Source organism: Peromyscus californicus, unplaced genomic scaffold (genome assembly GCF_007827085.1).
Source record: "Peromyscus californicus insignis strain IS unplaced genomic scaffold, ASM782708v3 Scaffold_11__1_contigs__length_118956290, whole genome shotgun sequence".
NCBI classification, from domain to species: Eukaryota; Metazoa; Chordata; class Mammalia; order Rodentia; family Cricetidae; genus Peromyscus; species Peromyscus californicus.
The window spans coordinates 66,467,251-66,491,878 of record NW_026294402.1 but is presented as its reverse complement, the minus strand read 5'-3'; the positions used below and the strand labels follow the sequence as shown (position 1 = coordinate 66,491,878).

General features: G+C 47.0%; 1 protein-coding gene across 1 annotated transcript in view; it reads left to right on the top strand.

Annotated features, from left to right (window-relative positions):
• The window catches only part of Myzap (myocardial zonula adherens protein), a 92,771-nt gene that overhangs the window by 2,130 nt on the left and 66,013 nt on the right, over nucleotides 1-24,628 (top strand). Inside the window, exon 2 of the mRNA XM_052713759.1 lies at nucleotides 10,932-11,018. Coding sequence (XP_052569719.1) covers nucleotides 10,932-11,018 — 87 coding nt within the window. The remainder of the gene's footprint in view (nucleotides 1-10,931; nucleotides 11,019-24,628) is intronic.

Here is a 24,628-nt window from a genome sequence, read left to right as displayed (position 1 = left end):
TTCTGAAATTGAAAAGTTTTCAAGAAATCCTGTACCCTCTCATCTCTTCCCTGCTCTTGGACAAGAGGTGCTCTCAAACTGGAATACTTTGGGGCGTGTTCAGCCTGTCACTCGTGGGCTGCCTGTGGCCAAGGGTAGCTATGAATGTAGTCCAACACAGAGTCATGAATGTTCTTAAAACACCAGGAGATGCTATTGTTTGCTTTGTAACTCAGCTGCCTGGTTCTTGAGTGTGAACTTTGTAAAGGAGAACGCCGAGTCTCAAAGTCAAAAGGTCTGCTACCTATTAAAATAGACCAGCTTTATCCACAGGGCTTATCAAGGTAGTGGGGAAAACCAGGCCGTGCTGTCGCAGACTTCCAGCCAACCAGAAGTGGTGGCAGCGGCGGGTGATGCTGTGCAGGAGTTGCCCTGAGTCAGGCTGTCCCAGGTCACCCTTTGTTCAGTGACTGCCACCTGCAAATGTACTTACTTCCCTCTTATCTGAAATCATCTCCAGGGGGAGGAGGGAGCCTGGTGGGGAGGGTGATTTCTGTTAGCGGATAAACAAAACTCGGAGAGGCGTACATACACACTAGCCAGTGGGAATAAAAAAAAAAAAAAAAAAAAAAAGAATCTGCCTTCAAACCAGTTGTGCACTAAAAATAGTTTTATCTATGGCAACGGTGGGAAGATAAAGTGTTTGGAGAGTAGGTGCAGCTAGAATGATGACCTTGGGGGTGTGGGGGTGGGATTTCAGAAAATAGCTACATGAAGGACTGCATGATTTTGAAAGGAATTTTGTAATTGAAGGTTAGCCTCACAGCCTAGGCCTTTGAAATGAAGTCAGTTGTGTGGCCGGGTTGTGTGCCTGGAGTGGAAGGCACGTGCTGTCTCCTGCAGCCGGGTACTTGGAGCTCATCCACTGGGTGGGAGCAGAATGAGCTGTGAGGCCTGCCACAGGTCTCTCCCGCACTGTGTTCTGTTGAGAAAAGGAGACTTGGCTGCTTGTAGCTGGTACTGTGACCCCTTGGTGGAGTAAAAAAAACCCAACTCAAACAAATCCAAACAAGGCCATGGGGTATGATTGTTTCCTAGCCGGCCCTTCCCTTGGCAAAGACCTTCTCTCTTAAAACCCAGCACAGGCCTGCCCCTCCTCACTCCCTGGCTGGCGCTGTGCTCACCAGTCTCATTCCTGCCTTGTTGGTTCAAAAATAAGGAATTCCCCTCAACTGGCATGTGAAAGGGGCTGGCAGGTGTTTGCCCAGCTTGCTCTTTTCAATGGAGGAAATAGTCTGTATAGTTCTTGTATCCTGTACCCCATGGAATCCAAGGAGGGTGTGCACATAACTCTACCATCCTGTGGGAGCTGAGGAAGGGACATGGGATTTTGGGGGAATTCAGCCCCTGATGGAAGGAAACTGATTGCAATATCCACTGGTGAGGGGAGGGGAGGGGGGGATTGTCATTGCATTCAGAAATCTGCCTGGCTCCTGGATCCCACTGCTTGGGATCCTCCTGAGCCAATTCCTCACAGGCCAGGCTGTAGAGTCTTAGACCTGTTGCATCACCAAGACTTAAAGCCAAAGACCTCTGCCACTAACACCTGACAGTTAGAGGCTCAGAAAAATGCCAACTCCCCCCGACTTCTTTTGTTTCTCTATCTTGCTTTGTTTCATGTAGGGTGGCCAGACTTGGGGCTCCGAAGGACACTTGGTTTATGGAGAGTTCCACGTTTATTCTGCAGTATATGGAAAGAAGGTCTAGCCTTGTTCCCTGGCTGCTGCAGAGGCCTACATGTGGTCCCTGTTGATGTTTTCCTGTGCTGTGCATCTACATTCCAGCAAGGGACCTGGAGCTTTGTGTCCCCACCGAGCTTCTTGGTGGCTGGCACACCCCTTCCAAGTCAGTGAGCCTCGGGTGCCTGATCGAGTTCAAGAGCTGACTCGATAGGGTTGAACCTGAGGTTTAACCTGAAGCCCTATCAGCCGTTACCTGCTTTAGGGTTTAAAACAGCCCCAGTATTTTTCCAGCGTGTAGGAGAATAATGCAGTGGTGTTTGCCTCTTTCCTCCGACGAGCCGTGTCTCCTGAATGTCAATCATATGGCTGACTCATATCCATTCTTTATGGAAGCGAATGATCTTTTCTAACATGCAAAATCCAGCCACCTGGTTCTTCTGCATGAGGAGCCTCTGCAAGGCCAAACTCTTAGTGTGACGTCCAGGCCCCTGAGCTGACTCTGGTCTCCCTTGTCCTTTATACTTCTCCCCAGTTACTCAAGCTGCCACCTACCACTCCAGAGCTTCCAATGCTGTTTTTCTCTTTTCGCTTCATGCTTCTCCCCTAGTGAGAATCCGAGTCTCCCTGAACCCTCATTCCCTCAGCCTGTGCAGCCCACGGTTGTGTGGAGCTGAGTGACCACTTGCGAAGCTCTAGAGAAGCCCTATGTTAATATAGTGCTCCCCACACAAACACAGGTCCTGAGTTCAAGCCCCAGAACCCATGTAAATAAAATGAAATAAAATAAAAAGTCAGGCATGGTGGCTGTGTGGACTCATCATCTCAGCAATGGGGAGGCAGACACAAGCAGCTCCCTGGGGATTGCCGGCCTGCTTGGTGAGTTGCAGGCTACTGAGAGACGGGTTTCAGTAGAAACCAAGGTGGGTGGTTTCAGTAAAAACCAAGGTGGGTGGCAGAAGGGTATAATGACAGCCAGGGTCCCAAAGAAACCGCATTTGACACACATTTGGGAACAGAGAACTTAGGAAGCGAAGTCCTGGGATCCAGCCAGCTGAATGCTTCCGTCCTACCTGGGAAGGAAGCAGGTGAGGAGTGGATAGAAATACTGGCCTAGGTGAGAAGCTTGATAGTCTGGCAAGGTCTCCAAGTACCCTCCTTGCCTCTTCCTCTGCCACAGTTGGGATTTCACTTATTGGGTTAATTCGGTGACTCTCAACCTTGGTTCTATGTAGAGTCATTAGGCGACTTCAAACAGTTACGTCTGGGTCCCCCTCAAAGCCAAGTCAGCCTTTGAACTGTAAGGAGCACAGGCTGAAAAGACAAGCCCCAGTGTTGACTGGGGAGCAGCTCCTGTGATTGTGAGTACAGCTGAGAATAAGATTGTTTCTTAAGTATTGCTTCCCCTTCCAGATTTCTTGGAAAGGCAGATATTCTGGGGCAGCCAGTAAGATCCCTTGGGCCTTGTGGATGGCCATCGGGGTAGGACCAAGGGGTCAAAGCACTGCTAGATGTACTGGAATTTTTGTGTGCATTTGTGGGCTTACACTTTCTTCTCAGATCTTAGCACCTAGGACACATTCTGTGGCTAGTGCGGAAATGATCCAGAGAGAGTTGAGCGAGCAAGGGCAGCTGCCTGCCTCCCTCTTGGTGACTTTTGGGTGGCAGCAGGCCTGACATGGGAAAGGGCCCTTTCTCATGGTGAGAGGGGAGGCTGGATGCTACTCCTTGGGCAGGTCTGGCTTGCTCTGTTTTGTATGTCTGTGAGCTGTAAGAGTGGATTTCACTGTGGCCTACAAAGTCTGAATGGTTCTTATCTAGCCCTTTATATAGAAAGTTGACCCCACCTTGTTTTGATAATGAAGCTACAAGTTCAGGGTCACAGAAGACCTTATCTAGATGGTGCGTGTTCCGTTCCCACATAGCCTGGCATGCAGGTTCCAGAGGTTGGATACTTGTGTTGAGCAGGGAGTGGAGGTCGGTCCTCTAGCCACACCCACAAAGGAATGGACCAGACCTGAGGGAAACATAAATGCATTTGGTTCATTTCCTTACTGAAATCCGATTTGCAGACTGATTAGCAAATTCTTATCACCTCCCTGGGTGATCTTCTCCCCTTGAGATAGGACCCCTGTGCCTCTGTGAGCCCCAGTATCAGAAGCTAAGAGCAAAAAGGTGGGTGAAATCCCAGTGTGTCTTTAGGTGAGAACCTCTACCTCCACAAAAGGGGTCACCCAGGGCCCCAGAGGATGCCCTGAGCTCCCCAGGTACCCTGAGCTACAAACAAAGGCTGGATTGTACCTTTTTTTGGAAGGAGACCTGAATGCTAGCTGCTCCTCTCTGTCTTCCCTCCCAGGAGGATGGCTCTGAAGACTGGGGGAGTCTCTAGGGAGTTTCAGGTGTGGCCTCCCTTGTTTCGGTTCACCCCTCAAACTATCCAACCAAACCACTCTGATACCCTGCTAAGCCCTAGAAAGGCTCTAAAAGCCATCCTGGTAAAACACCTGCCTGATCTCAACCTGTGTCTTTCCTTCCATTTATTCTGCAGTACTGGGAGACACTTCATTATTCAGTTGAATTGTTGAAATGAACTCATATGGCAATGTGAGTCTCTGGTCCTTCGCTCTATTCAAGTTCATCTCACCTACTAACCAAATAGCTCAGGTTAACGTGTCACTGTCTGGACATGCCAACATTGAGCAGTGCCTGGGCTGGGAGATGTCTGTTGTTTGGTGATGATGGATTTCCTAGACCTCACTGACCTGAAAAGTCCTCTCTGTCCTTCTATACCCAGCTCATGTGGCATTTCTAGGTGCCACCTTTCCCATAAAGTCCCACTTACAGCTAAGATTAAGGTTCTTCTTTATTTATCCCTAGAATAAGAACACTTCCAGAATTCTAACATGTGCCAGAGACTGCTCAACACTCTTACCATGTGTCAGCTAATTTAACCTTCACCCTTGACAGAGAATGCTGTGTTCTTAGCTTTATTTTATGACTGAGATAACTGAAGCTCTGAGGATGAAGCTACTTTCTAAAAGTTTCTTAGCTAGTGTCAAAACCAGTATTATAACCCAAGAAATGTAGATTTCCATGCTTTAACTACCCTGCATCTCACTACCATGCATTGGCTATGCTAATGGGAATATTAATAGCTTACGAGCTCCTGGGGGTAGGTACAGCAGCTTCTTTGACATCATGGTCCCTTTCAAGCCCTTAAAAAGTTGTTTACAAGTCATGGGAGCTCAGTGAATGGAGCATGCTGTGTGCAGCTCCTGACTTTGATCTGCTGCATTAGAACGTTGCTTCCAGGGGTGGGTGGAGAGACAGCAATGGTGTGTGTAAACTGTAGTTTTCCACAGTGTTCAGAACTCAAGGGCAGAGCCGGCTGCTGAGGAAACCCTGGGTATAAATTGTCCTAACTACGTCTTGAGCACTGTTGAGCCTGGGAAAGCCCTGGGAGTTGTAAGAATTTCAGGAAGCCATAGTGATTAGCATCATAAAATTCTGAGATAAGCCACATAGGTTGATGTTCCTCAGGGGAGACTCCCCACAGGGAAGATGGGTAGAGGGAGGTGGACTGTGCCCAGTCTCTCTAGTGGGCAGGGGCCAGGGGTCAGGTTCCTTATCAGAGTTTTTATCAGGAATTCAGAATACCTCCTAGGTCTCTAGCATACTTCATTTGATGCCCCTGAAGCTATCCAATTTAGGAAGAATTAGCACCCCCTCCATACATATTCTCTTTTAATTTGTATCATTGTTATTACTATAATTGTGTGTGTACGTGTGTGTGTGTGTGTGTGTGTGTGTGTGTGTGTGTGTGTGTGTGATGTGTACTCTTGTACATAAATGAGGAGGTCAGAAGAGAGTGCACATCTGGTGTCCTCTGTAACCCTCCACCTATTCCTTTGAGGCAGAATCTCTCCCCAAACCTGGGGCTCATACTTTTTCAGATATGCTGCAAGCAATCCTCCTGTCTCCATCCCCCCAGAACTGGATTACTAGTGTGGATGGGATGCTTAGCTTGTTACATGGCCGCTCGGAGCTGAACTTTGGTCTTCATGATTGGGAAAAAAATGCTCTTAATCATTGAACCACCACTCCAGTCCTCTGTTATTATTTTAGTTTAAAAACTACTTGAAACCGTTGCAAGCAACACAGAACCCACCCCCCTTGGGGCGGGAGGAGATGAGCAGCATTAACAGTTGTGATTCCTTAAGGGTGTATTACCCCCCTTTGAATCTACATTCATTGTAAGGGTGTATTTAAAAGCAAAAATGGGATTAGTCTTAACATTTTGTTCTGCAACTTTCTTTTTTCACTGAGATCATCTGTCTGTTTGGGAGCTGTGTGATCCTGCTCTAAGCTGGGGTTAAGTTGCTTATGCCCTGTTGACAATGGGTCATGAGTGGGTCAGCATCTCTTAAGAGTATCTGCAGTCTTTAATGTTCCCATCAAGCCTCTGTTGATGGGAGCGATGTTTCAGATAGGACCCGAGGGTGTAGCCCCAGGCACCTGCTGCAACTGCCTAAGCGCTTTGAAGCCAAATCTTTTATCTTGCAGCCTCAGTTCATTTTTACGTATTGTGTTTACTGTTGGCTTTGTGTACTTCAGGGTGAGCATGGCTCACAGCCCAGTCTGATGGACATGGTGTAGCTGCCCACTGTGGGAAGTGTGTGGAGGAATGTCAGAGTTCTGGGAGGGCCAGCAGACTACAGGTACAACAATGGTGAAGGCCCATCTCACTTTTGGATAAATGAATGCGTAAGGTCTTTTTCCTGAAAAGTATGGCCATTAGGGAATGCCCCTCTAGGACCTATCAGCCAGTGAAAAGACATTGTTTACCATCTTATGTCCCCAATCCCATTGCTCAAATAGTTTCCATGGAAACGAGGGTCAGGAAGCCGAGCAGACCTGTTTTGTTTTGGAGTGTATAGGTTGAGGGCACAGTGATAGTATCTAGATAATAATAAAAATACTTTAACAGGACCGGGGAGGTGACTCAGCCAGTACAGCCCTTGCTGAGCAAGTGTGAGGACCTGAGTCTGAATCCGTAGAACCCACTTAAAAATTGTAACCTCAGCACTCCTACACGGAGATGGGAGGTGGAGGCAGGAGAATCCCTGGAAGCTCACGGGCCTGCTAGTCTAGTATGTGCAGCAGTAAACAGTCAGATGCTCTGCCTCAAACATGGCCCCGAGGGCTGACACGGGGTGTTCTCGGACAGCCTCACTTTTAAACACACTTGTGTGTATATATGTGGATACACACACACACAATCTAAACATTTGTAGAGTTATGCCTTCCGTTTAATTTCATCTTACTCTTGAAATTCAGAGAACAGATTTCCCATAGCCGCTTAGCTAGTGGATGTTGGAGCCTGTGTGCATGTATACATTTGTGCATGTGAGTGCATATACATGTGTGTTCATCCCCATGTGTGTATGGGATGTGGCGCAGTAGACACATACCTCCTTTCTTCTGCCAACAGATATGCCCTGTATCTGTCAGATGCAGCCTGATAGAAATGATCGCTGGGAATCACAGATTTGCATGGTCTGCCTGGTGTGGCTTACACTTTAATGTGTGTGAATGCCAGTCTGGTCTTAGCCAGGTGGAGTGGCCTGCAGGCAGAAGGCTGTTTTTCTCCACAGGCAACGCCCAGTTTTCCATTGGTGCTGTTGCCCATCCGGAAAGAGCTATCCGGTAGAATGGCTTGCTCTCCGCTTGGCCAACATGTCTGGCTGTGAGCATTGAAAGCAGGCTGTAAAGTTGGCCGGGACAAAGATAGCCCTGGGTGTCAGGCCAGGTCCATCCTGAGGTCACTGAGAGATGAAGCTTTTGCAGAAGAAAGTAAGGATGGAAAGGTACCTTGAAACCTCATCGTATGTTTTGTGGGAGAAGATAGTAGTAAACAAAACCCAGGGCTTTGTACATGCTAGGCAATGACTTTCTGTTTTTTTTTTTGTTTGTTTGTTTGTTTTTTTTAAGACAGAGGTGTAATCCTGGCTGGCCTGCAATTTGCTATGTAGACCAGGCTGGTCTTGAACTCACAAATATCCCCCTGTCGCTACCCTCTGGGTGCTGGGATTGAAGGCACATGCCACCATGCCCAATCTTGCAGTTTTTTGAGACAGGGGCTCACAAAGTTGTTCCAGCTGGCTTTGAACTCATTTTGTCTCTGAGCAATCCTTCAGCTCGCTGTACGCTTGCCTCTACCTCCCAGGTAGCTGAGGTTGTGGACCAGTACTGCCAGACCTGAATTAGATGAGCATTTTAATGGTTCTGAGGTGTTCTCCTTGTACCTCTGTCTCTGAAATTCCCACTTTTATAAGTTTACCAATAATGTTGGATAAGGATTACCCCTGTGATCTCATTTTTACTTGTTTGACTCTGTAAAGACACTGTGTAGCTCAGTTGACAGAGCTTGCCTATAGCACACACAAGGTTCCATTCCCAGCACATAAACCAGGCCTGGTGGTGCATGCCCCATAAGACCTGCATTTGGTAGGTGGAGGTAGGAAGATCTGAAAGTTCAAGGTTATCCTTAGCTACGTAGCAAGTTCCAGATTAATCTAGGATACATGAGACCCTGTCTCAGACAAAACAAAGCAAAATACCCTATACCAGTGGTTCTCATCTTGTGGTTAATGATCCTTCTGGCAAACCTCTATCTTCAAAAATATTTACATGAGATTCATAACAGTAGCCTAATTACAGTTAGGAAGTAGTAATGAAAGTAATTTTATGGTTGGGGTCACCATAACATGAGGAACTGTATCAAAGGGTCACAGCATTAGGAAGGCTGAGAACCACTGCTGCATACTTACATAAGGCCATATTCTGAGGTACTGTGGGTTAGGACATACATTGAATGATGGTGGGGCACAACTTCATGTATAGCAGGGGACGAGCAGTCCTCCCATGAGTCAGGCCCATATGGTGTTTCAGGGGTGTGGTGGCAGAGAATGTGAAGGCCAAGAACTCAGGCTCTGCAGACTGACCAGGCTCAAATCTTAGCTCTGCTGTGTGCTAGTGTGGGACCTCCACACCCCCTTACTGGAGACGACTTCCTAGCCACTCAATAGGCCTGGTAAGAGGACCTTTTCCACAGGATTACGTTCAGTATTAAGTGACGTTAGGGTCACTTAGCTGGTACCCGGCACCCAGCAAGTCCTGTGAGTGCATAGCCTCTGATGTCACTGCCTTGTCACTGGTTCACTGGTCTATTTTTAGTTTCAGGGGTCAGGAAAATGACTGCTCAGGATCCCCGGCTGTCACCAGACTCTTGGCAAACCACACAAGCTGTAGCTCTCCTCGGTGACTGCTTTAATGCTTCTTTTGTGTTTAATTTGAAGAGGAATAGTATAATTTAGACTTTCTCTCGCATTGGCTTGGCTTGACTCTGCAGTACTGAGCTGGAACCCAGAGCCTCCTGTGCGTTATACCAGAGTTCTACCATGGAGCCATTCCCCAGAGCTGGCCTTTTGAAAACCACTTGGGAACCTTTATTCATATATGTATGTGTGTGTGTGTGTGTGTGTGTGTGTGTGTGTGTGTGTGTGTGTGTATGTGTGTGTATATATGTATAGATTATATTTTGTTTGTTTTCGAGGCATGAACTGACTATGTAGCTCCCGCTGTCCTGGAACTCACTCTGTAGCCCAGGCTGGCCTCAAACTCACAGAGATCCACCTGCCTCTGCCTCCCGAGTGCTGGGATTAAAGGCGTGCGCCACCACTGGCCTTTATTCCAGAATTTCAGTGAACTTTATTGACAGCCTTTATAACCTGACAGGAGTGCCTCAGAGGTCAGTGACAGGTGCTCACGGTGCAGCTGATGAAATGTCAGATGTTGTCACCTTAGCAATTATGCTCTGGGTCCCCAGCCTTTTCTGTTAAATCTCTTTGAACTTTTAGCAACCATGAGCAGCTTTGCCTTTTTTTTTTTCTTCTTCTTCTTCTTTCAGTTCTAAAATACTTAAACCATTACATTTGTCGCTTTAACTGTTTGGACGTTTACAGGTTGATGGCTTTGAGTGCATTTATAGTACTGTGACCCCACCACCGCTGTCAATTCCCCCATCTTCTCAAACTGAAGTTCCATACCCAGGAGGTGCTAACTCCCCAGTCTCTGTCTCCTGGGCTCCTGGCAGCACCTTCCACTCCCTGTCTCGATGAGCGTGACTCGTCTAGGTACACTCTGTAGAAGGTTGCTGTGCGCTTGTGTGCTTGGCTTATTTCAGGTAGTGTGTTGTCACGGTTCATCCATGTTGCACCATAGCAGAACTCCCTTCCTTTTTAAAGCCGAGTAGTAGTCTATGGTGTGTGTCTCTTTGGCTCCTCCATCTGACAGTGGACATTGAAGTCACTTCTACCTACTGTGAGTAATCAATATGAATGTGAGTAAAGAAGCTTTCTGGAGGTTGTGATGGGGCCAGTGAGATAGCTCGGCAGGTGGAGGCACTTGGCCGTGCAAGCCTGACCTGAGTGTGATCTCCAGGACCCACATAAAGGTGAACAGAGAGCTCTGAGTCCACAAAGTTGGCCTTTGCCCTGCCACCTGCATGCACACCCATGCACACCCATGCACACACAACTTATAAAATAAAAACCTTGTGATTAACATTTCCATGTCTGTTGTAGAAAAGTTAAACGCATAGGCTAGAAAAACAGAAAATAACCTCCTACCCCATCACCGGAAATCTTAGACTTTAGACAAGAAGTAACTGCACTATGTAATTTGGCGTCTATCTCTCTAGTGGAATTTTGGCCTTTATTTGTGAAATGAGATCATTTTAGGCATATTGTTATGAAACACAAGCCATTTAATAATGTTTGAAATTAGCTGGGCAGTGGTGGCTCATGTCTTTAATCCCAGCATTTGGGAGGCAGAGGCAGGTGGAGCTCTGTGAGTTGGAGGCCAGCCTGGTCTACAGAGCGAGTCCTAGGACAGGCTCTAAAGCTACACAGAGAAATCCTGTCTCAAAAAAAAAAAGTTTGAAATCTCTGCAGGTATTTAATAGCTCCTTGTTTGAGCAGCAGGCTGCTGGTGGATGCTGTTGGTGGGCACCTGTGCCAGGCCGTGCTGGTCTCACTCTCAGCCTCCTTCCGGTGCCATCAGTATGGTGTGGGTGAGCCCATTGCTGTGGAATAGTCAGAAGGCCCAGGGTCCCTGACCTATCCTAATTGGACTGTCCTCCACTTCTTTTAGGCAAATGTCTGCAGACTACGGCTGACTGTGCCTCCCGAGAGTCCAGCGCCCCAGCAAACAGAAAAGAAGATTGAGAGGAAAGACCAGGTGAGCCTTCTCGGAGGCCAGGGCCCATGGCTGGTTTTCGATGTTAAACGTGTTCTCCATCCCTCACCAAGGCTGTTCTCCAACTTATGCATTGATCACTGCTGAAGAAAAGGCCCCCAGCCTTCCACACGGCTCTCCCAGCTGCCTCTGCAGCCTTGGGCCCAGCCCTTGTTTCCCGGGGGAACACTGTGGCTCTGTGTAGCCTCACCGCTGTGGGGACACTGGACTTAGTGACAGGTGCTGTGGCAGGGAAGTTCCTGGAATGGCCCCTGCGGTGGAGTCAAAGGGCCTTTTGTGAGTTGCTGGGACTGGAGCGACAGGTTGTATGTAGGCCTGGCTCTATCTAGCAGGAAGAGCCCAGTGGGTAGCTGAGCGTGCTCTTGGCTGGACACAAGAGGAAATCTGTGAACATTTCTGTGTCATTTCTGAAGTGAGTGCTGGCAACCATACAGATGACCTTGTGCTTCCCTTTGTATTAGAGGGGCTTGCAGCTTTTCAGGTGGGACAGGTATATAAAGAAACCGTGGTGATGCCATGTCCCATGTGTTCCTATCTGGGAACATAGAGATGGCACTAAGTGACTCTGGCAGGGGCGGGCAGAGGTGCAGGCTTAACAAATAAATGGGAGGGCTGCTTACCTCTCCACCTGTGTTCCAGGTGATGCCATTTCTCATTCCTAAGCCATGACTGGCACGTGGTAAATTCCATCCACTAGGATGGTGAACATAGCTGTAAACAAGGCAATGGCTGTCACTCACGGAGCTTCTATCCTCGTGGGCTGAGAATGAAAGCAAACAAAATAATGATGTGCTTTCTAGAGAGACAGCGTAAGAGAAAGGGATAGGCAGCCCAGACACTGGGCAGTCCTTCTTATGGCGGGTATTTTATATGAACATAAAATGAAATAATAGGTTATAAACTTCATAGGCAGAATCATGAGATCGTGACTTCTTGAAATGCAAGCTTCACTTTTGAGTTAACTAGTAATGCAAGGAACCATAAACAAGGAAGCTTCCTGTAGGGTAAGAGGCCGATAGTGTTCCAGAGTTTTTTGTGTGTATGTCTCTCCTGTCTTGTGACACTCTTCTCCCAACTTTGTGTGTATGTGTATGTGTGTTCATGTATGTCTACATGTGCCTGTGGTGGCCAGAGGCAGACATTGGGTGCCTTCCTCACTTGCTTTCCACCTTATTTCTTCTCTCTCTCTCTCTCTCTCTCTCTCTCTCTCTCTCTCTCTCTCTCTCTCGCTCTCTCGCTCTCTCGCTCTCTCTCTCTCTCAAAATTTTCAAATTTTACTTTACATGTATGGGTGTTTTGTTTGCATGTATGTATGGGCAACACATGCATGCCTGATGACCTCAGAAGTCAGAAGAGGGTTTTGGATCCCTTGGAACTGAAGTTATGGATGGTTGGGAGCTACTATGTGGGTGTTGGGAACTGCATCCGGGTCCTCTGCAAGAACAAGAAGTTCTTAAACCACTGAGTCATTTCTCTCGCCTACTTTTTCCTTTTTCAGCTAGGGTCTCTCCTTGTAGTCCTGGCTGACCTGGAACTCCTGTAGAACAGCCTGCCCTCAAACTCGTAGAGATCTGCCTGCCTCTGGCTCCTGAGTATTGGGGTTACAGGCGTGCATTACTGTGCCTGGCCTCATTTGTTGACATGGGGTCTCCCTCTGAACCCAAAGCTTATGGTTTGCCATGGAGCTCCAGGGATTTGCCTCTGTCCACCCACTCGCCCCTGCTTTGTTTTGTAATGTGGGTGCTGACCCGAACGGAGGTCCTCATGGTTGCACGGCGAGCCCTTTGCCAGTGGAGCCATCGTCCCAGCTCCCTCTTCTTCACTAGTTACCCGTGATGAGCGAGCGAGGCAAATGGCAAATGACGGGCGGAGGAAGGAGGGAGGAAGGCAGGTGGAGTTATGGTCAGGGAGCCATGAGAGATGTAAACTCTGACCTGCTGGAGGAGAGAGGAAGCGTCTCACCCACAGCAGCAGGAGGCAGGTAGGACAGGGTAGACCTGGAAATTCAGGCAGCACCAGTGAGGTCTTAGCCAAGGCCCTAGGGGATGGTTTTATTTTATTTTTTTAAATAAAGATTTGTTTATTTTTATTTTATGTGTGTGTTTTGCTTGTATGAATGTCTGTGGACCACATGCATTATCTAGTGTCCAGGGAAGCCAGAGGAGGGCATCAGATCCCTGGAACTGGAGTTACAGATGGTTGTGAGCCGCTATGTGGGTGTTGGGAATCTAACCTGGTCATCTGCAAGAGCAGAAGTTGCTCTTAACCACTCAGCTATCTCTCCATTCCTGACATCTCTTTCTGGTTGAATTGGACATAGCTTAAACACCAAAAAGATTAAGATCAGTACAAGTTAAATAGCCCCATTCTTTTTCCTGTTTTCTTTTTTTTGTTGTTTTTTTTTGTTTGTTTGTTTGTTTTTTTGTTTTTTTGAGACAGGGTTTCTCTGTGTAACAGCTCTGACTGTCCTGGAACTCACTTTGTAGACCAGGCTGGCTTCAAACTCACAGAGATCTGCCTGCCTCTGTCTCCTGAGTGTTTGGATTAAAGGTGTGTGCCAGCTAAACAGTTCTACTCTTATAAGCCTCATAATGAGTTGGATTTTGGGACATTTTGGATTTTGAATTTTGGTGGATAGATGTGCCTGACTTTTATAGTCTGTACAAAAATCCCCAACCAAGTGTAAACAACTCCAACATCTGAAGCTCTGGTCCTAAGCATTTTGAGATAAAGGACACTCGACCTACAATGGATTATGATATATTGAATAATAATAAAAATCTACAACATTAGTGGTATCTGGGAGGCATAGAGGGAAGAGGAAGGGCAGCTTGCTATAGAACACTAACTAGTCTAGACAATCTGCTTTGGAATTTCCAGACAGGCTCATCAATGGTTAAGAAACTAGTTAGTTAAACATTGTCCCTGAGTGCGGATATTCATATGGTCTTAAAGTATAGCCTGTAAAGGAACCGTGAACCTTAGAGTAAAATTTCATCCCGGTGACCCAACCCAGCATTACCAGCAGATGACAACCCTCTGTTAGGGGACTTCCAAAGTGATGTGATTAAGAAGTACACACAGGACCTGTGTAATCTTCAAGCTGAATTGTAAAACTGAATTAATGATAAGGGAACAGAAAGGTCCAAAATGCAGGACATTCTACAGAACAGTTGGCCTGAATCCCTCACCACAAATTTGATGGTCTTAAAAACAGGGTTAACTTCCGTTGTTGGTAAGTTAAACAAGAAACTAAATGTGAAACGTTAGGAACGGACTTGGTTAGATCTTGGGCCAAAAACATTGTAGCAGACATGTTGATATACTCATTAAATTTGGACTCTGAGCCCTGTATTAGCCTTTGGATGGATTTCATTTTTATGCATGTGAAATGTGATTGAAGAGTTCTTTCCGCTTCCCTGTAGCTATGAACATTCAGCAGAGGAAATGCTTGGTAGTGTATTCATTATGTTCCTTTCATTACTGCGGCAAACTGGGATAAAAACAGCTTGAGGAAGGAAGCGTTTACTTCGGGCTGATGGTTTAAGGGTACAGCCCATCAAGGTGCAGAAGCCGCGGTGGAAGGGCCCGAGGCATCTGGGCCCAGTGCATCTGCCGTCAGGAGGCAGAGAGAGAGAAAACAGTGCTCAGCTTGCCTTCTCCCTTTTAATTTACCCCGTGGGACAGTGCCATGCACAGTCAGGAGGGGAATTCCTACCTCAGTTTACCCAATCTAGAAACTCCCTCACAGATGTACCTAGTACTTGATGTCCTAGGTGATTCTTGACCCTGTCAGGTTGACAGTCGGTGGTAGCCATCACAGTGCTAAAGCTCGTAACAAGGAGAACGGGGCAGCGAGGCTGCAGCTACTGGACCCTTGTGATTACCAGGATTGAGTGGGGTCCTCTTGTTGGGGGGCATCCCCTTCCCCCCTTTTTGTCCTCACTCTCTCTGTCCCCTTTAGAGCCGATGGCATCTGGGAAAGGTTGAGGAGGAAGCCCAGTCCAGAGTGGGTGATGGGACCAGGGCCGTGGTGGCTGTGTCCATGTGCGTGGTAAAGTAATAGGGAACAAGATGTTTCTGTGAGCTGCAGTAGAAGGTGCCTGGAGCGGTTGTCCTCATAGAAGAACCCACATTCCTGAGGAAAGAGTCTGAGTGCTTAGCTGTGGAGTTCAAGTTGTGTGCCCGCCCATCTTTTGTCTTGAAGAGTGCGTTCCAAATTAGTTAAGGCAGTGACTTTTTGTTTTCTTTTCTTTTACTGTAACTAAACATCAGGCATTACTTCTACTTATAGAGAGAAAAAGTGTCAAAAGTTAAAATGAAAATTACAAATAGCTTTATGCAAATTGCTGAAGACATTGACAGGGTCATTGTATCTGAGATCATGTGCGTATTGCTCTAACTTGCACTAGAAGTCAAAGGAATATTTTTATGACAGATACTCATTCAGTGGGAAACCATCTATTTGGGGAGAGAAAGTCCATGACAGAATATATCCATTCTGTATTTCACCAGGATAATTCCAACTCCATCGTGATTACAATTAGATGAAAATGACATTTATACTCAGAACAGTCAGCAGAAAGCTCTCTTTTACAAGAGGCACGTGGGGGTAGGGAGTGGAGGGGGTTGGTGAGATGCCTCAGCTGGAAAAGACAACTACCATGAAGCCTGCAACCTGAGTTTGATCTCTAGGACATACATGATAGAAAGAGAGATCTGATTCCCCCAAGTTGTCCTTTTTCTACAGCATGGAATGTACACAAACCCACACATACATACATATACACACACATATACAATAAATAAATAAATATTTAAAAATTTAAAGAAAAAGAAAAACGTCAAGAAGAAGCCAGATCCTGCACCATATAGAAACCACAGAATAGCCCCAGACTTTAAGAGAAAGGGCCCTTGCTGGAAGATTTTATCAATAAAGGTGGAAGACATACACAGGAATGATCCTACTTCCGAATTAAGTCACATAAAAATGATGTAAGTTGTTGGGCTAGGAAAGAGCATATCACTCCTTCAATGGTGGAATTTCCAACTGCCTTAGTCATCAGAATAACATAAGTCTAGTCCCCAAACGAAGTTCTGTCATCCACCCTGAGTCTCAGTATAGGCTTTTGGATTTATTTGCCTTTTTTCTGGGAGATACTTCCTCAAATTCCCCACAGCCAAGTGGCTACTCTTCTGTGACATCATTGAAAAGGTTAGAAGAGTCCTGGCCTTCAGAGATCCTACTGTTAGGAGCAATTCCTGGCTCACTTGACAAACGGGACATACAGGAGAAAGTTAAGAAGAAATGGTTTAAAAACCTCAATGCTAACCTTTTCGAGAATATCATTTCTGACCTTCTTAATGTCTTCTTGATTACACACACACAAACACACACACACACACACACACACACACACACACACACACACTCACTTTGAACCTCCCTATATTTATAGTGAAGCAGGACCTGTCCTTACACCCTCAAATACCCCACTGCAGGTGCTTAGGAACAGCCAGGTTCCGAGGAGTTCAGAGCTCGGGAGTCATGCACCTTAATGCCTCTGGCACTGGGGCACCAGGTGTGAGCTCCAAAGTGTCCATCTGTAACAGTCTGGTGACTCACTGCAGGAGAACTGGGGTAGAGGGGAGGGTGAGGCTGGCTGTTTCCTCAGGACTGAAGCTCTTGGGTGGTGGCAACACTCAGATGTCCTAGTGATCACTGGGGAGACAGTGACGTTGATACCATGTCCTGGCTGGATTCTTGGGCTTGACTCACTGGGAGCAGGGTTCACATACCAACCAAGGGTTCCCTGGAGGAGCCACTTCTGATGTGGTTGCAATGTGTCTGCCCCTCCCTGAGAGCTGCAAAATTGCAAGGTACCCAACATTCTTCATGATCTTCCCAGGCTAAATGACTTTGGTTCCTTTGAAGGGCAATCCATGGTTTCCTAAGCCAGGGATTGAGGCTGAATAGGAAATGGAAGTCTGAAGATGTCAAGTGGCCTGACTGACTTCTAATGAAGTGAAACTTCCCAGAGGACTTTCAGGGTGTTAGAACTGCAGCTGGCTGAGGGCAGCCAGGCCTTAGTCACTGACATTGTCATAGCAGATACCTCCAGTGGGCATCTGGCTATGCATAGACCCACTGCCTGCTGGCTATTCTTCTGTCTGTTCTCTGTTCATCACAGAGAGGAATTCCTCACAGCTCAGAAGTATTGAAGAGGTCACATTTTGTCCCGTTGCACAGAGATGTGTTGGGAGAATGCTCAAGGCAAGGTCAATAGTTAGCACTTTTCCTGGAGTCGTGGGATCGTGGGGTGTATTGTGGAGGTGTCCTAACTCTAAAGCAGATACTCGCCTACCTGCTAGTCTTTCTCTTGAGAGTTTTTTTTTGTTTTGTTTTGCTTTGTTTTGTTTTCTTTTTCTGTCTGAGACTGTGTTCTGCTGGCCACCAGTTCTGGAAAACACACGCTAGTTTCTTCTGTCAGCAGGCATGGTGATGTCCAGCTGTGAAGAGCAGAGGAGCTAAGAAGGGCTGGGGAGATGGCTCGGTTTGTAAAGCTCTTGCATCACATGCATGAGGACCTGACCTTAAAGCTTAACACTCAATTAAAAGTGCTGTGCATGGCGACATGCACTCGTCATCACAGCACTAGGGAGACAGAGACAGGTGGGTCCCTGGAGCTGGCTGGCCAGCCAGTCTAGCCTAATTGGTGAGCCCCAGGTCAAGGAGAAAACTTCTCAAAGGTAGTAGACAACGTTCTTGAGGGTGATACATGAGGCCATTCCCTGGCTTCTGCACACATATGCATGTGTCCCCCACCCCATATATGCACATGAACATTTAAAAAAATTAAACTAGCATGGGAAAGGTTCCCATCACCATGTCTGGCCTATAAGGTGGAGTGATTGAATGCCACCTTTGCCTTTTGAGGTCAAACCCAATGGCCTCGGCATCTCGCCCTCTAGCTACCTTGCAGCCATTCCCACCCACGAAGCACTGTCTTGTCTCTCTTTTTCCTCTTGGGTTATTCCTTCTGCATCCTTGCTGATGTCAGTCCACTCTCCTCCATAAATCAGAGCATCACTCTACCATCACCTGGTCCGCATTCCCCTCTTCGAAGACCTGCTGACCCCACCTTCCCTCTCTACAAAGACCGACCTGCCCCTACCTCCCCTCTCTGCGAAGACCCAACCCTAGAGAACTCCCCCTTACCTGGCTTGGAGATGGCCTCACTGGTGAGCTGTGCTTCCTGCATCCTATCCTGATGAAGGCCGTGCTGACTTGTGATTCTTTTTCTACCCACCAGAACAATGATAGTTTATTGGTGTACACTACTACTATTTCCATATTTTAAAAAGTTTTAGGGCAACATTTGGAACTTTGAATGGGACATGGGCACACCCATTTAGAAGACAGTTCTGAGGCTCATTCACCGAGTGTATTTCCCCCAGAGCCAGTCTGGCTCATGCGCTTCCAGGAAACCTGGTAGGGTCAGTCTTAGGCATGGATCTGGGGATATTACAGGGAGTAGACATTGATAGGATGGTTAGTGGAAGAAGGGAGGAGATGGGGGACGTCCCTGTCCTTCCCTGGGATCTAATTATCCCTACCTTAAGCAGATTCCCTCTGTCCCTCTTCCCTCATTTCCTCCAGAGCAGAGTCCCTTCTCTTTCAGACTCTGAGATCAGTTTTTCTAGAACCTTCTTCCTCAAATAGCTAACCAAGATATTCAGTCCCAGCCTTACTGTAAATAGTAAATGAGCCAGGGCTGGAGAGATGGCTCAGTGGTTAAGAGCACAAACTTTTCTTGCAGAGGATCCTAGTTCATTTCCCAACACCCAAGACAGACAGCTTACAACTGCCTCAAATTCCAGCCCAGGGGTGTCCAACACCTCTGGCCTTCCTTGCACATTCATGTCCATACCTACACACAGACATGTGCCTAATTAAAAATAATAAAACATTCTAAAAAGAGTGAAAGAGTCGATGTAGTGTCCTCCTCAGCCTCTGGCCTGTGAGGTGGACTAGAGAGGCCTGGCATGGCCTATGAGGATAGGGAGTGGAAGATGGTAATTCTGTCTCTCCTGAGCCCATGTGTTGGGGTTGTGATTCTGCTCCTCCACAGCAGCATCACTGGCTGGGCCCTGCCAGCTAGCTCTCATGGGCTCCACTCACCTAAACCCAGCCCAATAATAACCCCTCCTCATCTCTCATGTACCTGCATATCTTCCCTCCTTAGGCCCCTGCTAAGGTCCTCTTTCATGCTTTCAGTGTCTTCTCGACTATCTCTATTTACTCAGACATCTTGTCTCTCCAGGCTCAACACATGGCTTGCTTTTCCATTGAGACCCTCCCTGTCTGTACTGTGCATCCATGACCGCCTCTCCTTCAGGCTCCAGGTTTCAGACTGCCCTTATTGCTTTACCTGTAGCATTCTTAGCAAAGACATGCCCATAGGAGTGGACACACATTTCTGTAAACATGTGAATGTGAAAATGACACTGAGTTAGCACAGAAACACACAGAGCACAAAGGCATTGACTCTATTCTGTCTCTACAGAGCCTTGCTCTCAGCACACAGTAGGTGTTTAGTGACTGTGATGATCAGTTTCATGTTGGTTTCAGAAGTTGCCATAACAACGCTGTAGACTGCACGGGCTGAACAATAATTTTATTATTGCATAGTTCTGAGGACTAGAAGCCTGGGATGGAGACAGGGCCACATTCCCCGGAGGCACCGAGGCAGAATCCTCCTTTAACTCATCAAGAGTCTGGTGGCTCTTGTCGGTCCTTGTCTTGTGGCTGTATAATTGCAGTCTCCATAGTGTGTGCATGTTTGTCCAAATTCCCCCCTTTTTGTAAGGACGCTGGTGGTTGTGGAGTAGAGTCCACTCTCAACAACCCTGTTTTAAGGTGATCCTAAGTAAGGTCGAATTTTAAGTGACTAGCAGTTAAGACTCCAGCATACTTTCTATGCAGAGTGTCACAGTTCGGCCCCTAGCAAGTTCTTTAAATTGTTTGAGCAACTCAGATGAATTAGCTCTTTGTTTTCTTTTTACTTTTTGTTTGTTTGCTTGTTTGCTTGTCTCTTGTAGCTGAGGCTGGCCTTGAACTCCTGATCTTCTTGCCTCTGCCTCCCAAGGACTGGGATTACAGGTGTGTGCCACTGCCCCCGGCTTTTTATTTATACATTAAACATAATAATGTGGAAGAAGGAATGATGATTTCTTATCATCACAGATTTCATGTAGAAGAATTGGTAAATGTGGAATGCGAAATGTAAAGATGGTTAAACTTTAGGAATAAAACTGATAGTAGGTCATTTTGAAATTAGATACTGTCATCTGACATTTTCAAAGAACTCTGTAACTCTCTGAAGGTCTGTATCCATATTCTTGCCCAAATTTGTATATTCTGTAATCCTGTGAATAAATACACACACACACACACACACACACACACACACACACACACACGGAAAGAAAAAGAGAGGGAAAGCAAGAAGAAGGGGGGAGGGAAGGGGAGAGAGAGAGAGTATGTGTGTGTGTGTGTGTGTGTGTGTGTGTGTGTGTGAGAGAGAGAGAGAGAGAGAGAGAGAGAGAGAGAGAGAGAGAGACTGACTCTCGGTGATAGATGCGTCCCATTGAACCAGAATGTGACTGCATAGTCTTGGATCTGGTTGGAACTGGTTCTGTAGTCTTCATCATGAGTGAAATCTTCATTATGTGCATATTAATAGACTAACTAGAAGAGACGCTACTATCAGAAGCTACTAACACAATAGGAAGGACATTATGTGTCCTTCAGTGACCTTTGATTACTCTTTGATTTGAGAAGCTAAGTGAGGGAGATTGGCTGTGTGCATGCGTATGGGTGCAGAGTCCAGGATTCCTGGAGCCAGTAGTGTGTCAGAGGAGGAACCCCCGCCCCCCGGCAGGTTTTATAGCCCCTTTCCTTGAAAAGCCTAGCTGAACAGCCTGCTGGTTCTTGTCCTTGCAGAGCCTGTTTATACAACATCCTGCTGTTGCCGGGTGAGCCGGTGTGCAGCCATGAGTCATGGCTGCAGCTGGGGCTGGGCTGCCTCTGTGACAGTGTGCAGGAGCTGTCTCTGCCTCTCAGTGAAGAGGCCTGAGGTTCTGATCCTGAGACCTTCATCAGCCTTGGCAATGCTCCTGTCTCAAGCTCTCGCAAGGCGATCCAGGTTCCTCTTCTAGAACACAAGAGGGTTCGCCCTTCTCCAACATTTCTTCAGCTGCGGAACTCTATTAACACTGTTACATTCATACAAAACAAGGTCAGAGCGGTGTCTCAAAGGAGGTGAACAGTATTCCTGAGGTTGACACCTGAGGTCCATCCCTGGCCTCTACATGTGTACCTACATGCTCACCTACCAACACATGAACACACATATGTACACACACATGCAATCCTCCCCATGTTTATTGACTGTCTAGTTATGCTGGGGATTGAGAATAATAGATACACTCCCTACCTTAGTGGGGGTTGCTGTGTTGGCAGATCACATATTTAAGAGGTGAGAAACCCTAGGCCCTCATCACTAGCCCCACTAATCCAATGGCCAGTGTTTTAGGCTGCGTTACTTTCTGTGGCTTCTCATCCTTTTCCGGCCCAGGGAAAAGAGCTGTAGCTAGAGCCTGAGGTAAATTCTGAGCTGTGAGTGCTCATGGGAAATCACCGATCGCAGCCTCTCTGTGTGTGTTACTGTGTGCACCTGCTCTTCCTCCTGCGCATTTTATGTGGGGTTTATGGAATGCCAATTTTGTGAGCTGTCTCTGCTCCCTTCTGTGGTAGGGACTTTCTTTTCATCTCGACACGTACAGGGCTTTAGTTTTCAAGGAGCTTTGCCTGGCATTGTTTTGGCCCCAACATATTCATAATAGGTCTGACATACACATACTATTTTTTTAATTGATTTATTATTTTAAGGTGTGTGTGTGTGTGTGTGTGTGTGTGTGTGGTGTGTTCATGTGGTTGTGAACTTCCCAACATGGGTAGGTACTGGTAACCAAACTAGAGTCCTCTGAAAGAGTAGTACTCTTAACCACTGAGCCATCTCTCCAGCCTCAAACATATTTTAGATACGTTTTTGTTTTCTACATCTGTTTTACTCTCTCTCTCTGTGCGTGCATGCATGTGTGTGTGTGTGTGTGCCTGTGTGCCTGTGTGTATGTGTGTATGTGCATGTGTGATAACACATGAAGAGGTCAGAGGACAAGTTGCAGGAGTCAATTATTTCCTTCTGCTGTGTGGATTCCCGAGATAGAACTTGGAGTTTCTGGTTAGGTAGCACGCAACTTCCCCAGCCAAGCCGTCTTACCGGCCTCCATATATAATTTTTTAAGATATAAAGCTGCATTCTAGAGCTTTGAAAAAGCTCTTTTAACTGTGGAGAGTTTGAAACTTAAACCAAAGGAAACTGAAATGTGGAATAAGCTAATTACTAGCCTTTGACTCGACCTCAGCAGCCCTCCTCCCGTGGCCAGTCCTGCCTCGTCTACATCCTGTCCACTTCCTTCACCTGCATAAATAAATAAATACGTCATAAATATTTCAGTATGCTTCTCTCAAAGGTAAACATCACGTTTTGGTATTACCACAGTAATGTTCATCATGCCTAAAAGGGATCTTTTAAGAGAAAAGAAATGAACTTTAAACATTTGCAAACATACTGTGTTGTTCTGTGTCCTCTAGCACTTGACCTTGAGCATGCTGGTATTTTCAAAACATGATGTCTTGGGACTTCTCAGGGTTTCATGTTGTGGCCGAGGCTCCGGGCTGCTGTGTGTCTCTTGCGCTAAGAGGGACAAAGGGTGTTTCCTTCAGCTGGACTCTATTTGCATGTTCGAGGCGATTTCCCCAGAGCCTCTTCTGGCTTCTAAAGCTCCTGTTCATTCAGTAAATATTTGCTGAGAGTCCCAGTGTGTCTATCACTGCTGGCTGTGGCAGTGAGAGTGGGAAAGAATGATGAGGCCTAGATGTCTTGGGACTGGTGGCTGCCAGGGGAGCTGGCCTCTGGTCCCGAGGACACCCATAGTCACGGGCATGGCTGTGGTCGTGGGGAGAATGGGCATGAGGAGCCTAACTTCTGAAGGGTTAAAGAAGTCACTCAGGAGGAAGAGACATCTCAGCTGAGCAGTGTGGCAGAGGGAAGGGGAGTTGGTAGAAGAATGAGGCGGGAGAGGGGGGCATCATGGTGGCTGGAGGTGAGGTGGGGAGCCCTATCTCTGGCCTTCTTCTTCCAGACGGTTCTGGCACTTGAGGGCTGGGCTCCCTGCCCCTTTAAACTCTAGGATGCCACATAGCCATGCGAGGTCCAATTCCCCGCTGATTCTTCCCTGGCTGGAGGCAGTGTGGGTGGAGGGAGCTCACATTTGGAAAGACAGAGACAGGAACCTGAGCGCTCGCCCCAGATGAACCAGTAATGTTTACACAGTAGGGTGGTGAGGACTCATAAAAATCACTGTGCGGTGAACGTCTTCCTCCTTCTCTTTCACGGCTTGTGCCCCTTCCCTGCCTGGTCCGGCCTCTTCCCTAAGGAGCACCATGCCGCCAGCCCTGCTTCTCAGCAGAACCCTGTGACCAGGCCCTTTTCTGGAGGTCTTTATTTAGATGCCATTTTAATAATTTTTAGTTTCCTTTTGAAAGTCGAAATAAAGGGGGCCTGGGGAGATGGCTTAATGGTTAAGAACATTTTCTGCTCTTGCCTGAGTTCAGTTCCCAGCATCCATATTGAGTGGTTCACAACTTGCCTGCCATTCTAACTCCAGGAGATCTGACACCCTCTTTTAGGTTCTGTGGACACCCGTGCTCACATGGACATGTGCCCCTACACAGATACACACATATACAGATAACTTAAAAAGTAGTCTTTAAAACTAATACTTTATTAACTTGTTTGAGAATTACTTTATTCACTTGTTTGAGAATTTCATACAATGTATTTGTATCGTATTCACCCCTCCCCTACCTCCCCCCTTGCCCACCCCCGCTTCACCGCCCACCCAACTCCATGGCCTCCTTTATTAAAGACAACAATCCAGGCCAGTTTGTGCTGTCCAAATAGTCTTGGGTGTGGGACTGTCCTCTGGAGCGTGGTCCACCTACCAGGGGTCACACCCTTAAAGAAAACGGACTCTCAGCAGTTGTTATCAAATGCCCATAGCTCCTAGGGGTGGGACTTTGTGTCCACCCCCAAAATAAATCCTTTTTAAAAAGTTTACATAACAATGATTCAGCAGCAACAACAGGCCATTGCACAAAAGGACACAGAGGAAAAGATGGCCTCCTGTTCCCACGGAGGAGATAGTCACCAAAGGTTTGGATCGTATCTTTTTAGAAATTTTCTTTCTTTTCCTTTTTTTTTGCCTTTTTGTTTGTTTGTTTGTTTTTTGAGACAGGGTTTCTCTGTGTAGCCCTGGCTGTCCTAGAACTCACTCTGTAGACCACGCTGGCCTGGAACTCACAGAGATCCACCTGCCTCTGCCTACTGAGTGCTGGGATTAAAGGTGTGCGCCACCACCACCCAGCATAGAAAATTTCCACACACATTCTTAAAATAAAAGCA